The following is a 20,865-nucleotide window of genomic DNA, read 5'->3' as shown; positions in this document are numbered from 1 at the left end:
ACCTATCTCTTACATTTAGCATTTTAAAAAATGCAACGTAAAGGAAATAGAGTGAACATTATTATATTCTTAAAATTACACATTTCTAAATTAGCATGGTGGTGAATTTTATTGGAACCACATTTTCTGAATGTGAATTGGATTGCGTTGTACAGAACAACTTGAGGAAGAGTTCTGTATAGCCCAAAAGCAGGAGCACTCATACAATGCAGAGTCAATAAAAAATGCAACCTCAATAAAACAGGTACACTTAAGCCTGTTAATAATGACAAAGAATCTTGTGACTCCTCAAAGATTAACAAATTTTATTATGGCTAACAAACATTTCCCTTTGTAAATTTCATTCCTTGGGACCAACATATCTCCAGCTGTCCATTAAGAAGACATGTTGGACATGGACAATAAATACTAATTAGCAAAATGAAATCCCTAAAAGAATAGCAAGCTCAGCTTTTGGGGAAGAAGAGGCAACAGATTTTGCATGTTCCATTTTATAGGCTTGGAAAATGGAAATCTACATCTAAGTGTCAGTTCTTGAAATAGACCAGACGCCCTCTGTATTCTGGAAAGGTGTCTCTTTTCAAACTGTGTAAGCTTTTCTTCCAGCCTCCAGTGACATTTTCCATCTTGGCTGAAATATTGCATAGGTAGAATCCCTAAAGCTACCTTAAACCAATGTTTAAGTTTCCTTTTTGGTTCTTTAGGGAGGGGTTTAGGGTGTTGCATGAATGGGCTGGGATGTGTGCTCACAGAGAGGGGGTGTTTCAAACAGTGAAATGGCTACTTGTTCATGCAAGAGGCTTTTTTTTAAAGTTCTTCTTCAGAACTCCCTCCCAGCTCTTGCTCTCACCTTACAGGGCTTGTTGTGTGATCAAACATGGGAGAGGAAAGAGTGGGAACATCTGAAATATCAAAGAGGAAGGGAAGGAAGCCAAGAGCTTGGATTCCCAACTGCTGGTTTTGCTGGAGCAGAGTTGGCACTGGCCTTCTTTGAATTATATATAGGTGTTGACTTAGCTAACTAGCTAGCTACAACTTTTTCATGGTTGTCCAAACCACAAATAGCTCTGCACTGTAGAACTCTTTATATTACAAACCCATGTCAGAGAAGGCAGAGGCTCTTCAGAAATGGCAGGGAAGGGAAGGGGTGTCCTCTACTGCTCTCTGGTGTATACATTTCCCAAGAAATCTAACACAATTATCTACCATAATCTGGCCATTGTGGATGTGATGACAGTCTCAGACAGTCTCACCATTAGCTTCAATTGCTCCAGTTTGGCCCTTTTTTCCTCCTGTGACTTTTCATTAATTATGTTTCCTCTGGAGCCTTTTGCACCCCAACCCTAAATGAAATAAGTTTGGAAGTAAATACTATTAATTTCTATGAAGTTAAAATCCAAGGATATGACTCAATGTCCAAGGCTATTCAACAGCATGAAGGTTGGTTTTGGGTTTTGTAAGCTAATGGGTTTTAATTGTTGTTTTGGAATGTAACCTGCAGTGGGACCATCACAGGAAGGTTAGGCTGATAAACTGATAAATTAAATAATGGACATAGATGCCCGTGTCTGGTGTTTCTTGCAGGATTTCCACTTACATTCAATTCCAACACAAAGACTGACCTCTGCCCACCAACTAGGTTTCGCCAAGATGACCTACCAGGCAAGTATACACTAATGATGTCTTCCAAATAAATTGTTTCAGACCTTCTTTTTGAAAACTGCATCCTTGCAGACGTAGCTATCTGTCTATTATCTTGCTTCCTTGTGTCAATTGTTATGTCCAAGATTTCTCACCACATTATTAAAAACAAGCTACATAAAAACCAAACATTTTAATTTAATTTGAAACAGGTTTTTTTTAAAGAATGAGTTAAAACAGCAGGGGAGTGCATATCAAAAGAGAGACCAAAGGGAAAACTCAGGCTAGGTTTTCAAGCTACATGATTGCTCAATGGAAGATTTTTTTAAATGTGCATATTTGTTCCTTTAGGATATGACCTGATTTCACAGTTCCAACTTGATAAAGCTGCTTCCAGAGGCATCATCCAGCGTGTGGTGGGCTCCACAGCTTTACAAGTGGCTTACAAGTTAAGCACAAATGTAGACTTCAGGATCCCAACTAGGTAATCTATACTGTTGCTTTCATTATTTGTTTTTAAATCTATGTTTAAATGCACAACTCTCCCTTTACTTAGTGGGGCAAAGTACCTTGCAAGATATAAATTGTGCCCTCCATCCCACAAATTAATTCCCTCTTTTGCTTCTGGGTGAAGCTACCCAAATTTATTGTGTACACCAGCTGTTTGCGTTGTGATGCATGCAAATAGCATCTGAATTCAGAGTGAAGTGCTTGTGCAGCTACTCTACATGCTGCGTTCTTTCCCAGTTGAGCCTTTCTGTTGTTTCCAGAGATTACCGAGAGTTAGTTCATATATGAATATTCATCAACTGAAGCCCACAGTATCAAGTCCCAACTTCCATGTGTGAAATAGCCCTCGTGGCCAGACAGACAGGGTCATATCGCCCCATGCTGCCTCTAGCACAATAATTCCCAGTCAAGGAGGCTTCACACATTCAGCTGCAAGTAACTGAGTGGTAATTCTCTGAGTGATGAGATGTTGAGTACAGTACCTTACTATTTCATAAGAAAGGTACTAACTTTTATGGGGAATATCTTACACTTTTTTTTGTACAGACATCCGACAGGGTCACCCAAGCTACATTGCCCTGCAGCTTCTCCACCGCTATTAAAACAGCAAAAGAAAAGAGACTACTGAATATGCATTTTCACTTACGCACTTAAACTAAATTCACTCCAGCCCCACCATTGATATTGCACAGATTTGCAACTGCTTCTCAAGTACCCAACACACGTGATTGTGTGAACCGGTCAGTTGAAATCGGCGATATTCACAAATTAACAAGAGACCCAACACTGTTTTGCACAGACTTCAGTAAGCCTGACGTTGGCAAACTCTCAACCGGCTACATTTGTCCTTGTTTTTCCAGCATTAAAAAAAATTTTTAACAATTAAAGAGAAATGATATGTTAGCATATAAAACAATTTATTAGGGCAAGATATATTCCCACCTTACAATGTGGAACATGTTAGAATCTTAAAACATTTCTGCCACAATTAGAATCTTTTGTGAGCTAGGGAAAAGAATGTGGCATGGTGGCTTACCAAGGTGCAGTACAGAAGATTATATTTACAGGCATCAATTCCAGGTTCCCAAATTAATAGTGGGTGTTTAATCTGTGAGCGAATTGCAGAGGCCACCTTAGATGAGGCTGTAGCATATTTTACGCAACTTGCCTAGCCTGACTGTGAGTAATACAGCCGTTCCAGAATCCTGCTAATAAAGCCGTTACACCTCAACGCCCTACACTATCGTTTATTCATATATGAAGCATGTAATTATTTTTAATATTAGTCTGGAGCACAACAGCAGCCAGCTATTATGCAGGAAATGGGCTAGCTTTCCTGTAATTTGTCTGGGTATGGTTGAAAGGACTCACTGTCTTTCCTTAAAGAATGCAGCAGTTTAAAGCAGGGATTGAATCGCGTGCCACCTGGTGGCTTCGAGCAGTTGCAGCGGTGCTGTTCACCAAAACCGGTGCTGAAAGAGCCACTCAGGGTTATTCTTCTGTTACAGATTTGCGTATAGGATGAAGCACATTGGTTTTGCAGTGCATTCCTCTATATATGCTATCCATTCTTAGCTTTGTTGTTATGGGCAGGGGTCACAGTCCTTCAGTGCTGTTAGTCCTACCCACCCACTCCCCCAAAAAAGTTCAAACTCATTGTTGGTATTACATTGGGAATTGGATATCATGAACTAAAAGTCTAAACTCAAGGGTGCCACAGAGCAAAGCAGGTGTGACAGCTTTGCCTCAAACATATCAGATGGAGTACTAGACTATTTACAAGTGTTTTGTCATAAAAGGATCACTTTATGAAGCTATACCTACCTAAGAAGCTATGACATATTTTGTTTCTATAAGTACCTTCTATTTTACTGGTTGGCAACCCTGCATTAATACGTAAGTCCTTTTGTTTTATATCTGTGATGGGTGTATGGGATTTCCATCTACACCCCACCCCATTTTTTAGATTTGCCATAGTCTCTCAACAGGTAAAGCAGGATTGGAGGTGATCTGCTGAGTTAAAAGAGGACCGCGGGTGCTGTCAGTGCAGTGGAGGTCAGAGTGGTTGAACTATGCATCTATTCAAGCCCAGTGACATCATTTCCCCTTGACATCACTTCCTCTTCTTTTGCTAGGAGGAAGACCGAAGTGTGTGTGTGTGTGTGTGTGTGTGTGTGTGTGTATTTAATGAGTTCAGAGAAGCACATGTAGCTCAGCAGTAGCTGGGAGGACACCATGTTGTCAACCCTGGTGTTACTTTTCATTTATTGCTAAAATCAACACCAAATACTCATAACAAATTTGGATGCTTTTCATCTTTTTTGAGTCAGTGGCTGAGATCCTTTCTTTGTAATCATGTTCACAATAAGGAACATTGCATTAGATACAAAGATAAAAAGCATTAAGGCTGAAATCCTATGCATACTTAACCTGGTAGTAAAGACTGAAATCACTGGGTGATGATTTGTAGGACTGGGCTGTGTAAGCATATAGTAATATATTCCCTGCTGTGCAATGAAGAGGCTGCATCTCTCAAACCCAGAGAGCCATATATAACAATACTATCTTGGTTTGGGTTTTATGCTATGAGTTTTTAAGTATAAAAGGAAAAGCTAAAGGAGCTCTGCTTATCCTCTGAATGTACAGACAGCAAGAGCAGAGTGATGTTGCTCAAATTATTTAGTACTTGAGGTCTTGGCTGTCGGTAGATATTTCCTCCCAGGGTGGAAAGGCAGTGCCAGATGTTGAATAGCTGATTGTGCAACAGCAATAGGGATGCATCCGCTGGTTCCTCTGTCAGCATGTCTTTTTGCTGCCTCATGGCATTATTGCAAGCAATTAACAATTTAAGAACACATAAGTTCAAGAAACACCTGTTTCCAGACTTCGGAAAACTGCTGAGGCATCACTGGGTCTGGATTTTCAAGATGCATATTTAAAACTGTTGAAATGCCACCTCACTTCTCTACCACCTCTATAACAGATCCAGCAGCCTCTACCATATTAGGATTACTGAGCATGTTAGGTTCCCCCACCCCAAGTGTGACTTTAGTGGAGATGGATAAAAAAACAAAAATAGGACAAAAGGATTCAATGTGTCAAAGTGGACCTTATTTTTTGGGGGGGGGTGTTGTTCATAAAAGTAGATCATACCCCTCATGTGCCTCCATGGTTAATGAATTAAATATCCCCTCTTATGTATATCATTTAGATGGAATATTAGAAATATTCTAGCAAATATTTTAAAAATGTGTCTGCGACTGCAGCACCAGCTAAGCTATTTCCTCCACCCCGAGCATGCAAATTCTATATTGTTTGGCAAGGCTCCTTTAAGGGACGAAGGAAATTTCAGTGGTTCCTATTTGCATATCTCCAAGGAAACCTTGGAAACTAATGTAAGAATAAAAACGAAAGGATTATCAGTTTTGTTTCAGCAATTTTTCCTCTTCTCAGTGAATGGCGCAAAGTGAATTCTTTATCACTGTTTCTCTTTTCCCCCAGCAATTCAATGTTCACTTTGAATTGCAATTATTTACCATCAATATTTTATTATTATTTATCCTATGTTTATTATTTATTTAACCCTCCCCTCCCCAAGGAGCGTAAGCTGATTGTCCTGTTTCATTGTTGGATTGCTTCATTTTGGGCACTGTGTTATAATAGCTACTGCTCAAGAGACCTCAGTTCATATCCTTCCTCTGTTGTTAAGTTCCCTATGTAGGTTTAGGCCAGACACTAAGCTACCTATATCACAGGATAATTGTGAGGAATAGAGTAGTGGGATAATGTGCACTACTCTTGCAAGGAAGATGGGTTGTAAATGTAACAGTGTTGTACCAGAGTTTATCAGCTCACATTTGCCACACTACCACAATGCTAATTAAAGTGATCTGAGAGCCAGCATTGTACAGGTAGATTGAGGATTCAATTTTTTTGAGGCTTTAAAGCCATTGATAATGGTTCTGGAGACTTTATAGGCAGCAAACGTATACAATTTATGACAAGTCAGTCACATGATCCTTTCAGCATTGATGGCACTTGACCCAAGCACACTCAGATAACATTTCAACCATGTAATAAACTGGCCTTAATTGTTGCTTTGAAACTGGGGAATATTTATGGTGGATTTAATAGGTCTATCATCATGGTTGTAAATAAAAATAATTGCTGTTGTTTAGCATCACCATCATTTAGCTTATGTCCGTCCTTTGAGTAATAGCATAAACACATATAATTAAATTAAATTAAATTAATTAAAACAGGTAAGAAGGGAACAGGAAGTGGAAATGAACAGAAAAGGAACCAGTAGGGAAAGCTGTAAAAGCATCTGGAGTTTTTTTTTACTATAAATAATAATAATAATAATAATAATAGGCTTCAATCAGTTTTTAAAGGTGAGGAAGGAAGAACAATATGAGAAAACAGTCAGTTCTTCACTTGACAGCTCTGCCATAGGCTCTGTATATTTAAAGCACATTCAGAATACACACACACCCCAAGAATCCTGGCAACTGTAATTTACCCCTCACAGCCCCACAGTTCCCAGCACCCTTAACAACATGCAATTCCCAGGATAGTTTGAGGTGGGGAAAACAACGCTTTAAATATATGCTGTTTATGCAACTATAGTAGGCACCATTTGTTGCCTGCTGACATAACACATTATGGTCAAATATTCAAACAGCGAGTGGAGCCTGCGTGCAGATCCACCCAGCAAAGCTAAGACTGCAGGAGCAGGTCTCAAATATAGTCAGGCAGGAACACTTCTCGGTAGTGGCACCTGCCCTGTGGAACGCCCTCCCACCAGATGTCAAAGAGAAAAATAACTACCAAACTTTTAGAAGACATCTGAAGGCAGCCCTGTTTAGGGAAGCTTTTAATGTTTAATAGGTTATTGTATTTTAGTGTTTTGTTGGAACCCGCCCAGAGTGGCTGGGGAAACCCAGCCAGATGGGTGGGGTATAAATAAATTATTATTATTATTATTATTATTATTATTATTATTATGGCTTTAATCATGTGTCCATGAATTCAGTAACGTAACTTTACTGGCAGCAAATGCATAGAAAGTTTTAAATGTGGTCACCGTTGCCTAAATAGGCTTGCTGTTGATCTGGATTGATTTGGTTTAGGTCACCTCACTGTTACTGGCTAAAAGGTCGTAAGCATGATGCCTTGTCTTGAGTTGTTTGTGACATAGGAAGAGCTAATATTTTTGAGTCACAATTCCTTTGACCAGCAGTAAAGAGCCGATGACTCAGACTGGGACAAAACTACTAGTGGGAGGATGCTGCCCTGAGGTGGTCAACTCTTATAAAATCATAGAATTGTAGAGTTGGAAGGTACCATGAGGGTCATCTCATCCAACCCTTTGCAATGCAGGAATTTGTTGTCCAATGTGGGGCTCGAACCCTGAGATTACGGGTCTCATGCTCTACTGAATGAGTCATCTTTCCATTTTGACAGTTCATCCCAAGTGCTAAATCAGATGAGCAAATAAACAACAACAAGCCTGCTTTACTTTGATCCTATACAGGTCTTTGTATCCTAATGGATTACCTAATGAATATTCCATTCTAACGACTTTTCGAATGGCTGGAACTACTCTTCAGAAGTATTGGAGCGTTTGGCAGGTTCTAGACTCTTCTGGAAGAGAGCAAGTTGGATTGAAGTTTAATGGGCAAGCCAAGTCTCTTGAGTACTCATATAAAGGGATTGATGGAAATCTCCAAACAGCAACGTTTCTGGATTTGCCGTATCTCTTTGATTCCCAGTGGCATAAGGTTATGGTTGGCATAGAAAGGAGTGCTGTCACTCTTTATGTTGACTGTACTCAGATCCAGACTTTAGCCATAAAACCAAGAGGGAAGATCAACGTTGATGGCTTTACCACACTGGGAAAACTGAAAGATAATCCTCAAATTTCAGTTCCGGTAAGTTTTAAACATTTACATTTACAAAAAAAGCACTTCCTTTAGCTTTCCTTTGACTTTTTCATGTGGCAGGGTGGGGGGATAGATGTAGGTTGGCATCACAATGTATATTTTTCAAATGGAGCAGGAAGATATGGCTCTGTGATTTTGATGATATAGGGAAGCATTATCTTTTAACAAGCTTTAAATTAGAAAACCTTATATATCTGGAAAGTTGCTTGTACTGATCCTTTAAGAACCCTGTAGATACTGGGGAAGGAGGGGGGGGGGAATTCTGAAAAAAATAGATAATTTAATAAACCAGATTATAATGGATTGTGGATTTAATGTTCTGCCAAAGAATTAAGTACAAGACTTACCTCAGCTCATTACAAAACATAATTAAAAGCTACCAAACCTTTACACATTTGCAGTGAACGTGACCATCTTTAAACTTTATTATGATTAAGCAGCTTATAAGAATTAATTGTGTTCTCGGTGACATTAAAAGTTCAATTGATTATATATATTTGAGCTATAGTCCTGTTAATTTCAAAAACTCAGGATAGAAATGACATTATCTTGGCCTTCTTTCTGCAATGGTCACCACGGAACATGACCACCCACCCACCCACAATCTCACAAGATAACATTTCATGGAATAAAATCACTACTTGGTTTTGAAATCCTGTAACCGCAGTAGGGCCAGAGGTTCGGAATCTTCAGACGTAGTCAGACCTCCTTGCTTGTGACATCACAATGCAGAAGCAATAATTGCTTTGCATGAGAAAACTGTTACTAAATTATTCTGATCATAGTAATTTTTGAAGTCCTTTCTTCTCTGTTCCTCTGCCAAGAAAGTTGGTATTCAGGAAGCTCAGCTGTGACACTGTTTAATGAGCATATTTATTTTCAGAGAGGAATTGCGATTGGTGTGAAGTATGTATGTAAGTGTGAAGTACCTACCGTCTTTGACAGATAGAAAATAATTTGTACCATGAAGATGTGGAAATACTTCTTTTGGATAATGAGTCATGCTGCACTTTTATTTTTTTAAAAAAGGTGTTTTGTTCCATAGAAAGCAAATAGAGGCATTAAAAGAATGCACACATGTAAGGCCTTTTTTATTTACTAATTCACCCCTATTTTACTAAATTTGGATTAATGATATTTTCTATCTTGTTTCTAGTACAGTGGTACCTCAGGTTACATACGCTTCAGGTTACATTTGCTTCAGGTTACAGACTCCGCTAACGCAGAAATAGTACCTTGGGTTAAGAACTTTGCTTCAGGATGAGAACAGAAATCGTGCTCCGGCAGCGCGGCAGCAGCAGGAGGCCCCATTAGCTAAAGTGGTGCTTCAGGTTAAGAACAGTTTCAGGTTAAGAACGGACCTCCGGAACGAATTAAGTACGTAACCAGAGGTACCACTGTAATTGCAGTTGGGTCACATCCTATGTACAACAATGCCTTACTAGGAGCTAGGTGGATTCATCAGGGATCAACTGTGCATGAACATGCAATTGTGCAATTGTTCTTTCCCCTCTATCCCACTGTTGTTGCTGTTTTTAATGGGAAGCAAGAAGAGCAAACAGAGGAAAGACTGCTCAACTTCCTACCTTTGGTCTGATCACGTCCGTAGGTAGTCAACAAATAACTTGCGGTGGCACTACAAGTGGTAGTAATTTTCTGTTCCCTTGAAGGAGCAAAATAAAATCTTAAAATGGTCCACTGTGTTCATGTCTGAAAGGAAGTGGAAGTTGGCCCACATTTGAATAAATTGTTTAAGAACAAACAAATATCAATATCAAGTTTAATGCAGATGACTGTGGTTATGTTGATCAATGAATAGGCAAAGCAATGGTCCTTTATTTCACTAACGTCACGTTAATGAAACAACAGCCAGGCATTTTACTTCACTGGTCTCAATTGAATTCCACTTTAGATGCAACAGGGCTAATCTCTGTTTGATACTGTAGCTGAGGCAGAGCTGTTCACCAAGCAGAAGCAATCAGGTAATTTTTAGCTATCCAGTGGTACCTCTGGTTGCGAACTTAATTAGTTCCGGGGGTCCGTTCTTAACCTGAAACTGTTCTTAACCTGAGGTACCACTTTAGCTAATGGGGCCTCCTGCTGCCGTCATGCCGCTGTTGCACGATTTCTGTTCTCATCCTGAGGTAAAGTTCTTAACCTGAGGTACTACTTCCGGGTTAGTGGAGTCTGTAACCCAAGGTGTTTGTAACCTGAGGTACCACTGTATGTGTTGAACTGCCTGTTTTGTGGTGTTTGCCCATGACTCAGCTAAACTGTGCTGAGAGGTGAGATTGGGGGCGGGGAGCACGAAGTGATCCAAAGAGCTTTCAGAGTGTCGTGTCAGAATGCTGAGGAGTACAGTATCTGCTGCTGAAGGCCTCTTTTAGCTGTTGAAAAATCACAAGGCAAAACAGAGCCACATGGTTCTGTCTCAATTGAATTCCATTTTAGATGTACTAGGGCACAGTTCTGCTGCTGTAGCTTACAGCACCCACTTAGAATTGGGCTGCCCATCCTGTCTAAACTTATTTGCTCCATTAATATTCTTATTACCTGTCTGCAGATGAAGGAAATTGCTCTTGTGTTATTGCATTTTGATTAGACTCCTACATGAATTGACCATAATGGGCCTAAACTGGCACGTAGCCGAGGACTTTGGCTTAAATGATTTGTTGGCTGCAGCAATTATTCTTCCCACATGCTTCCAAAGGCTTTGCTCACTGCTGGCTGACAGCCTTTTGTTATATCCCCTCTGCCTTTTTGGAAGCATTCGTCTCTGTATAGCTGTCCTTATTCATTCTTTGAGGTTTGTAACAAGGGGATATTCACTCCAGGATAAATAGGTTGAGAGCTGCAGACATCACATCCTGTTTCATGAAATGCACCGACTACTCCACTTGAAAACACTGACCTCCATTACACTGACCACAAGTCTTATTTTCATAAAGGAAACTACCAGGTGGCTGCATCTTTTGCTTATTGACAGTAGCATAAGAACTGTGGACACCCTTGGATTCAGCCAAACCACCCACTAGATGGCAATATAACCAGTGATGCCTACAAGTTGATTACCTGCATAGGGAATTCAAATGATGGTTGAAAAAGTTTAATTTTCAGGTTCTAAGCATTAGGGATGGGGTGGGGTGGGGGAGGTGCAAATCAGTATTTCTGTACATTGTGGTCTTTTCTGTAATGTATTTCAGTAATATATCTGCATTTGTATACACACATTGCCATATCATGTGCATTTTTTAAATACACGTTACTTAGCTGATGAACTTCATATATCCTTCACCCAGTACCTGGGCTTGCTGGCATTAATTCCCACAATTCTATTAACTTCTGTTAAGATTTACATTGACACTTAGCTACGATTAATGCTAATCAAGACTTGCTGTTTCTAACTAGGTTAGAAACGTTGGTTTGCAGACGTTGGTTAAGGGTGTAAACCCTGGTTAGTGTTGTTGACATTGCTGAATCAAACAGAAGATTCATGCCTGAGAGGGGAGGGGCTGGGGAGAAGGAGCACACAGTTTCGCACCCTGTACTTGAACCTTCCACCATAGTTAAGAGATGGGTTGTATTCTTTATACACTGGCCCACCATATTATGCAAACCAGCTTATCAAAAGCATAGGTGTCAAGAGTAATTAAAAATAGTAGTTAAAGGTAGCTTGGTTTGCAGATGATTATAAAAATAATGGAATTAAGCAGATCCTAGGGATCATTAATAAATTCATGCTAAATTGCTTGTATCACATCGTTATAATCTTATAATACCAGCATGGAAAGTCAGGGCACACATTCCCTTGATTGTTTGCCTGTCTGGTGATTTCTGAGAACAAAGAGAGTTTCTTGGTAGATTTAATGATATAAAAGTAACAGCTAGATGTAAACTAAAACCCTGATCTGAAACACACTTGGAAGTTTCTGTTCACTTCAGTGGCAGGTCCAAGTAATTTGCAATCAGTTATGCATTTGAAATGTGCAGTAAGGATGTAAGAGAGATGATAACACTAGGAAAGCAAATGTACTCTAAATGCTGGAAACCTAGAAACTCCAGAAGAGGGAGAGAAAATGAAACCATAATCACTTATAATGATTATAAGAGGCAGGAGATAATTTGTGAAATGCCCCAGAGAAATGCAAAAGCATATTTGGGAATAAAGGTGATTTTGCATATTATCTTAGAGGAGTTCAGACTTAAAAGTCTCATTGATTGTATGAATAATGCAGAAATAAGTTTGTACTAGTTAGAGAATATGGCAAAATACTATGATTCTTAAATGGGTAAGGGCATTAGCTCAGCAACAGGCAGGTTTGAATATAGGAAATGAGATGACATGATGTACAGAAGAGGAAGTCAAGAAGTTATGGAAGGCTGTGCATAGAAAGATTTTAGGAACATAGATAATAGCAACAAAATGATCTATATTGGAAAAACACGGGTCAAAACAAGGAAATCATGGGTGCTGCAGGCTTATACTTTGTCCCCAAAGCATTCAAGAAAAATAGGTCTGTGATTCTCAGCCTTTCCTAGTGTTGTGACCTAATCTAACACAATATTTTCAAAAGATCTTGTAGAATCAGAAAAAGGGTGATTTAGCAACAGAAAGGCCCTTTCCTTGAGTTTGCATTGGAATATTCTTCTGAGTAGATAGCACCATATAACTGATGTACCATGCAGAAAATTACATTAATAGGTGAACCTGTTAATAGGTGGAAATGACCCCTCTGGGCTTTGGTTCAGCGGTTGACTCTGTTTTTCATTCTGTAAATATTTCCCCCCACTAATATGCAAACATTCAAATGTACCATTTGTAAACCTCACAGAGAGAAGTGTTTGATATCTTGGCCATTTCATAGGAACATTGCAAAAAAAATGTTTTAAGAGCATTGTAGTGTACACAGGAGTCAAGTCTACCTGATTCTGTATTCCTTTGCAGTCTGTTCTTTTACCTCACTAGGACCACCCCCCTTAAATTCAAACTTTTGGAAGAAAAAGAACCAACAAATGTTAATTTAAAAGCAAAACCAAATATTACCTTTTTCTTAATCTGAGCAGCACAACTGGAATTTGACTGAGAACCAATGAGGGTCTCTTTATAAAGATCTGAGTTCAAATCCTTTCTGTCCAAGAAAAGTAATGTAAAACATTTTGGAGGGGTCTATTCAGAATAGACATGTTGTTCCAGTCACCTGACGCACACAAAAGCCTTTTACCTCTTGAACAGATGTAGAATGGTAAAGTTACAAATTTCCTTTCATAAAGGACTATACATTTCTGTTTTATCCCTTCATTAAACATACTAACGGACACAGATTAGTTAAATGATGCATTCCTTATAGAAAAGACTATATCTGTAATTTGTTCCTCTATTAAACATACTAAGAAACACAGGTATGAGAAAGCAATTTAAGGATTTAATTCATCAGAATTAGTTATATGAATGCAGTTCACACACAGCAGGGTTCTCTTGGGATGTCTTCACAGGATATAAATATACTTTGCTAGTACCCTTTTGCCCATCTGTTTATTCATATGCTAATACATCCAGTAAGAGTAACTTCTATATGCAGTACTTTTTTGTTTGGCCATTTTGATCGGGTCCCTAAAGACAACTGCATAAATAAACCCTTGGTTTAATGCATTCTAGAGGCCATTCAGAAGTTTTGCACATTCCTGTGGCCATTTGGAAGGAATGCATTCTGGTCACATTTTGGCGTCATTCTTTTTTTAGCATGGTAATCCACGGCTCTAAACTGGTGTGATGCAGAGACTTTTTGCCTTCAAATATCTGGGGACAGTTTGCTTATCCATCAAGCTGTCTTTGAGTAATCGCTCTGCCAGCCTCCATTTCCACCCACAGAATGGAGGCAATTACTACCTACCTCACAAGTTTGAGAGGATCAAAGGGATGAGGCAATGCTGCTATCTGTATCCAGCCTTCAGGAAAGGGAAGGCTTGGAAATCAATGAAATAATCATCCAACACTTAAAAGGATGTTAAAGGTTAGTGAGTTAGAATGGTGCTGTTGCTAAACCACTATGAAAAGGTAAACCACCTTCCCTGTTTCTGTCCTAGTTTGAGATCCAGTGGATGATGATTCATTGTGACCCTCAACGACCCCAGAGAGAAACTTGCGGTGAACTTACAGCTCGGAGTTCGGTAAGATTGTAGTGTAAGGTCTGTGCTTGGGCTGTGTACACACCAGCATCTTAAAATGCAGCTAGGTCATTCTTTTTCTCAACTTGGATCAGAGCTGGTTTGGGGGGGAAATGCATAAGAACACAGTGTTTCACAAAAAAAACGACAGGCTAGATTATAGACTGTGTATTTCACGTGTACACTGCTTCCCAAACAAGTGGGTGTGCACTGATTGCAGAGTAAATGGGAGTTTGTACACAGCCTTAGTTTTAGAAGATTGGGGGATTCAAAGTGCCTTCATGCATTTCCTTTCTAGCGATATATTATAACAGGCTGGGGGAAATAATGGCAATAATATTTGCCTTATCCTGCTCAAAGCATAGATCAAGCCAAAAGTTGCTGGAAGATGCAGGCTGCTGGCTGCAGGGCAAAGGGTTAAAAAGCCAGTGTCATTCAATCCCTCCTTTCTAGCCATCAGGTTTCCTCCAATCTCTGTTACCCTCCTCCACAGCCATTCATTAGCAGAATAACTGTGCGTATTGCAGACTGTGCCTTTTTAGGTGTTCTGGAGGGGTCCTTCTGGGGGTGATTTTTTAACATCCTAAAATCCATCTGAGGCAATCAGAGACAAGTCCATGGCTCTCAGTGTTCCAGGCAAGAGGTTTTCCTGCCTCCTTGGGGTTTTCCTGCGAGTCATTTGCCTTTGCCTTTCTCAAGTAAGTTTTGCCTGACTTTTTCTTGTTCTTTTCAGATAAGCCAGACAGCCGTCAAGGTAAGTTTTAAAGGCAGGATGCTTGCCCAGTGCAGAGGATAAAGTGCTTCTATATGCTCCCTGTTCTGATCTATCAGCACTCTGCTTCACCCCCCCTTCCCTCTTTGGCAATCAAACGAACTGCTAATATTCATTTCTGTAATTATGCTATTATGTTGGAAAATATGCAGAAATTGTTGTGACCTGCTGGTGAACTTCCCTGCATCATTTATTTGGCTGGCCGCTTTTAAGAAACATGATGCTTGAATAGATGAAGGTTTGGTTCTACAAGGCAGTACTTATTTCCTTTACCCTAGATCAGACTGCTTTGCAGAGGTACCATTTAAGCAGAACACAATTTCTGTAAGTTCTGGCTTCAGTAGTACCTCTTCCTTTGGCCTGTGCAGTGATTGAACAGTCCACCCCTCATTCCATGTTGAAATCTGGCACCCTTGCCCCTTGAATATAATTTTTAGCTCAGTCGAATAGTTTTAATTCAGTGCAGTGGGTCAGGTCAGGAATAAGGTATGTGAAAGGAGGTTCCATGGAAATCAGTGGAACAAGTTAGTCACCATTTAATCCCGTAGATTTCATTGTGACCCAAGTTCATCAAACCTGTTCTGGATCCAACTCAATAGGTGATTATGGATGCCCATGAGGAATTAATATGGATACGTTTCCCCGTCTTTAAGCAATCTTCTTTAAAACAAGAATCAGCATCATTAAAAGAGTGGCAAATGTAGGATCTTTTATCTGTGTTATATATATGAAGTAGGGATTCCAATCTGTGTCAGCCATTGTGAGTATGGAACCAAGCAGAGGTGGTAGTTATTTTGGATGATTCTACATAAAGTGGTACAACATTTTAAAGATTATGGTTTTACAGATCTTAGCCATGTTTTATCTATTATTTATGAACACCTTTGCAGAGAAAATGAAAAGGGTCATTGGTGCCCAAGAAACTCACTGGTTTAGCATAGCAAGGATAAGCTACTTTTCGGCAGTCTTTCTGAGGAAAAGCAGCCTTTTTTTAAAATGCCGTCTGAGAAGGCAGGAAACATAAGAATTATGTCTAGAACTGGCATTCTCACAGCCTGAAACTGCCTGGCAAATCGGTGCCCCTGCTTTTAGTGTCAGTAGTTCACCTTCTCTGCAAGAGGTGTGAGGGGAGCGAAAGGGGCCTGCTTAAAGGTTTGCTTCACAAAGCACCTATTGTGAAATTAACGTTGCCTGGCAGTTGGAATTTAGTCATAAAAAGGAAACCGTGGAGTATGTTGTAGAACCTGAGGGCCCTCCCCAAAACTATTTTGGGGGAATATGAGGCGCACACTGAAGTTTCACATAGAAAGCAGCATATCTGAAAGGGATTTAGGAAGGTTTTTTGTGTTTGTTTTTTTAAAAGTGGGGGAGGTAGGTTCTATTTTTAGAAGAAAACTCTTAAAGAAGAAAACATGTTATACACAGGACCACGATGGGAGGTTTTTGAAACCTTCATTATACATGCCTTTTAGAATATGAATATGGATCTTTAGGAATAATGGTGATCTCTCTTGGTAAGATAAAGCATAGTGTATCCTGGGGGTTACTTGCAGAGATCAGTTTATTTCCTCTCAATTTTTTTAATATATTATTATTATTATTATTATTATTATTTACAAAGGAAGGAAATTGTTGGACATCTGATCCAAAGAGCACTGTTTTATTACATTTTATCACTGGTGTAGTCATGGTTGGGAAGTCAACTTTTCTCTTCAGAATGTATGGGGGAAAGAAAAGCAAAGTATGCTATTTGCACACATACCTCCTAGGGATCTCTGGAAAAAACCCCACACAAAACCACTAAACACAGTGATGGGCAGAATGATACATTTTAATCTCTAAGTCCCAGATTTACAGCATGTGACTGCATCCGTCTTGAATTGTAGATTAACATAGGAGAGTGTGGTCAAAGTGTTGGGATTTAAAGAGTCCTAATGAAAAACGGAACACAATTCAGTGGCACAGTTAAAGTTATCTGGGCACCGGGACAGGGAAGCTGAACTCTGGTCACGGATCCTGAGACTCCTGCATTGCAGGGGGTTGGACTAGATGACCCTCGGGGTCCCTTCCAACTCTATGATTCTATGAATCTGTGGTGGCCCTTAACTGCTGGCTCTCAACTTCTACTCCTTCCCCCTATTTCTGGTATGATTTCTATGCCTCCCTGCTCCACTGTCTTAAGTGCTCTTTTATTTCTTTCCAGAGAGGCCCCCCAGGTCCACAAGGCCCCCCTGGCCCGCCAGGCCCCCCAGGAGTTCCTGGCATCGACGGCATCGACGTAAGTTTATTTTGTGCATAAAGCTGGACTGTCATCCCTGCTCGAGGAATTCCTCCCTGTAGCTGTCCCTCTGAGTATACAGTATTGAGCATGTGACACTTGAGTACGTCAACTCTCTGTAACCCACTGCTAGCCGGCGGAAGGAATTAGTTCCTGGGATTTTGTGCCAAGAATCTAAATGTGCATTCCAAGACTCATTTCACGAGGGGTGTGCTAGTGGCTTGAAGTAAATTGGCATATATAATGTGTTTCTTTTAAATTGCATTAGGGGCTGTGTTCGATTAGTATTTATAACAGCGATTCTGCAGTCCTAGCCATCAGGGATTTCTTCTAAGAATATCTGAATAAAGCTTTTGCATATGGAAATGTGACAGGTTTAAAAAGTATCCTTACTTTGCCGTTTTCCTCTTCTATTCCTCTAGGGGGACAGAGGTCCTAATGGGCCCGTGGGCCCTGCGGTAAGTGGCTGATAGCTCTTGCCATGCTTTTATCAAAGAATTCATAGGTATCTCCTCTCTTCTAATGCCTTAATTTTCCTCCATCTCCAATGCATTCCTGCAGGGCCCAGATGGTGAACCAGGTAGACCAGGTGTCCCTGGATTGCCAGGAATACCTGGGGCTGATGTGAGTAGATTTTCTTCTTCTTTGGGGCTAGGCAGAACCTCTTTCTGTGAGATGTTGCTACCAACCTGAAAGGCCTCTGGTTGTAATAGCAAGCCAGGGCATTTATCCTGAGCGGGATATTTCCAAGTTGAGAGACGGTCCCTTCTGGAGCAGAGGCATACAGGGGCTGGGCGTTTCTAGGGGAGTGGCGGGGGAATAGGCAAAGCAGCTGATGCACTAAGCTTCTGGGAGAGGATTCATTCCTCCCAGAATTCCTTTGAATTCAAACAGGAAAAGTACTACGTGCTGCAGCGGCCCTCCTTGCTTAGGGCAGGGCATAGCAGTAGGAAAGGGAATGCAAGGCAGGGATCCAGAGGTTGCTTGGGTTGAATCAGCACCTGGCTCTGATCCATCTTTCCCCTGCCCAATGACAGTTTTGCAACTTGTTAGGACAGATTTCTGAGAGGTGCTAGGACTATGGATAAATTAGGAGATGTATTGCACCTAACAAGGCCCCAAAGCCAGGTTTTGTATGTTCCTATACCTCATAATATTTTGTCTGAGAAAGCAAGATAATATTCCTGAGGTTTGTTCCCCATTTTACATTCCCACATTTCAAATGGGGTTTCTGATTTTTTTGGAAGGAACATTAGCAGATGAATAATTTCTTCCAAAACAATGGCAGAGATACAGGTCTGATTAATTAATTGTACACCTGGTTATTGTGAGCTCATGAGAGTGAGCTTTGAGCTTGTCATATGTGGTGCCCTCCCTCCCTCTACTGTGTAGAAACCTATGTGGCACAGGTCATATTCTACACATGATTTTTTTCTTTTAATGGCAATTTGTAGGACATGCTTGTGAACTATGCAGGGTCGTCTTTAGCAGATACGGCACCAGGGTGCAAATATCTGCCCAGCACCCCCAAATTACCACAGATAGTGTTGGGGTGGCCGTAGCTGCGCACTGCCAGCCATTGGGGGCGCAACTCTCCTCCATGTCGCTGCGGGAGAGTGATCCCCGCAGAGGCTTGGGAGGGAAGCTGCACGCCTGCCAGCCTTATGGTTGGCGGGGCGCAGCTGGCGGGCGTGCAGGGAAAGGGGAGGCCACCGGCAAAGCTGCGCAGCTCCCCCACTTGCTGGGGTGCCCCTGAGAAGCCGGCGCCCTGGCGTGACGCACCACTAAACCCTATGGGAAAGACGGCTCTGGAACTATGCCCGTATAAAGACTCCAAGTTACATGGGAGGATAGCTGAGTCGGAAGAGCATGAATGAGACTCTCTCAGGGTTGTGGTCTTGAGCCCCACTTTGGACAAAAGATCCTGCATTTCCAGGAGTTTGGACTAGATGACTCTTGTGGTCCCTTCCAACTCTGCATTTCTCTGATGTTCTGCATACAGCGCTTTGTAAGCATGCAGAAATGCCCTCAAGTGCATGCAAGGTTGTTCAGCAGAGGTTATTTCTTTTGGGCCACCATCTTCAAACCTCTTTCTCCAGAGTAATCAAAATGAAATATATAGGACTGCTGTAGTATAGGTGTTTGGCAAGATATCCAGAACCTTTTAAAGCCTTTTCATTAATTGTTGTTAATTCTAAATAATGACTGAGGAGGCTGCAGTACAACACAAGTTGGGTGTGCTTAAGTCCATTTGTTTCAGTGGGTTTCAGCATATTTTAGTTGTTGGGTTGTAGCCTAGTCTGTGGTGAAAAGACACAAACTGTATTTTGGCAGTTTGCCCAAATACAGACCTTGGGCAAACTGCCAAGTTCCCCGCAAGCACAATCCTGTGTCTATTTACTAAGAAGTAAGTCCCACCATCTTCAATGGGGCTTCCTTCCTAGGTCAGTGTGTTTACAATTGCAGCCTCAGGCTCAGGCCAGTTTGAATCTGGATAGCATCATATTTTGGAACTTTTTCTGGGACTGTTTTCACACTGCTTTCTCTTGGGGTTGTTTCCAAAAAGCTTCCTTCCTCTGATGGGAAATGAATCCTACCACTACTAGAGGAAGGCAACTTTTGGATCCAGCTGCAACACTCACGTGCAGACACATGAATACATGTACACACATACATGTTATACTGAGCTGATTATCTTGTTTGGAACTTGGCACATTTTATAAACAGTTCCTTCTTGTGAACTGAAAGGTAATTGTTACTGTAATAAAAGTATATGCTTCGTTCCACAAGGGACTGACAGGCCCTGATGGATCCCCAGGCCGTGCTGGTCCAAAAGGACAAAAGGTAAGTTTAAAATCCATTATTAAGTTTTCTTTCAGTTTTTTGGCCTCAGGACTTTTTAACAGGACTTTTGTATTTTGATTTTGTTCTGTGAACTGCCCTGAGACCTCCTGGTATAGGGCGGTATATAAACAACAACAACTCAACAACACAGTCACAAATATCTAAAGATACTTACTAGCTGTTGATTAGTGATTTTAATATTATGGAATATTATGGAAAGTTCCCCACTATGTCCCCCTACCTCCAACATGAAAACTTATTATTCTGCTCACTATATAACTGGTTTTAGACCCTCCCAGATAATATACATTTTATTTTTTGCAGGGTGAACCCGGGTTGCCTGGAGGCCGTGGACTGCCTGTACGTAATAGATTTTTATATAGTATCTATTTTAAAAAATCAATACTATGAATTTCTTTTCAGCTTTAGAATAGTAAAACAAAGGCAAGAGGAAAGCAGAGTGGGGGAGGGGAGAACCAACCCTCTCATAATCCCTGAGGGAGTTTCCAGTCAGACTAAAATAACACAAGAGCATAGAAAGTAGAACTTCTATCTTGAAATCAGTAGAGAGCAGATTTAATTTCTTCGCCTCCTTAGCCTTTATATGCCAGCCTTCAGAAACTGGCCTTTAAAAACAACCTCTGTAGTATTTGATGGTCGAAATTGCTTGTGCTGACAAGATCAGGGGATTTTCTGATGAGGATCTGAAG

General features: G+C 40.6%; 1 protein-coding gene and 1 long non-coding RNA gene across 7 annotated transcripts in view; one reads left to right on the top strand and one right to left on the bottom strand.

The window, feature by feature from the left end:
* The window catches only part of COL9A1 (collagen type IX alpha 1 chain), a 95,214-nt gene that overhangs the window by 32,950 nt on the left and 41,399 nt on the right, over positions 1–20,865 (top strand). The window contains exons 3-12 of one of the 6 annotated variants that reach the window (XM_080997998.1): positions 1,585–1,662; positions 1,993–2,125; positions 7,688–8,084; positions 14,181–14,264; positions 14,995–15,015; positions 17,237–17,311; positions 17,734–17,769; positions 17,873–17,935; positions 20,102–20,155; positions 20,480–20,515. In XM_080997998.1, coding sequence (XP_080854124.1) covers positions 1,585–1,662; positions 1,993–2,125; positions 7,688–8,084; positions 14,181–14,264; positions 14,995–15,015; positions 17,237–17,311; positions 17,734–17,769; positions 17,873–17,935; positions 20,102–20,155; positions 20,480–20,515 — 977 coding nt within the window. Of the gene's footprint in view, positions 1–1,584; positions 1,663–1,992; positions 2,126–7,687; positions 8,085–8,871; positions 9,011–9,082; positions 9,176–14,180; positions 14,265–14,719; positions 14,960–14,994; positions 15,016–17,236; positions 17,312–17,733; positions 17,770–17,872; positions 17,936–20,101; positions 20,156–20,479; positions 20,516–20,865 lie in introns of those variants that run through there. The other 5 variants (XM_080997993.1, XM_080997995.1, XM_080997996.1 and 2 more) reach the window with 5 other exon arrangements.
* LOC308472851 lies at positions 8,847–16,557 on the bottom strand. Its single transcript, XR_013983774.1, has 3 exons — positions 15,962–16,557; positions 9,683–9,806; positions 8,847–8,952 (listed from the first exon to the last, which is right to left on the bottom strand). It is a non-coding gene; the product is annotated as an uncharacterized lncRNA (long non-coding RNA).

The sequence above is a fragment of the Podarcis pityusensis genome, assembly GCF_964106645.2.
Source record: "Podarcis pityusensis genome assembly, chromosome: 3".
NCBI classification, from domain to species: domain Eukaryota; kingdom Metazoa; phylum Chordata; class Lepidosauria; order Squamata; family Lacertidae; genus Podarcis; species Podarcis pityusensis.
The sequence above is the reverse complement of the archived record's forward strand: the minus strand, read 5'-3'. Positions and strand labels throughout refer to the sequence as shown.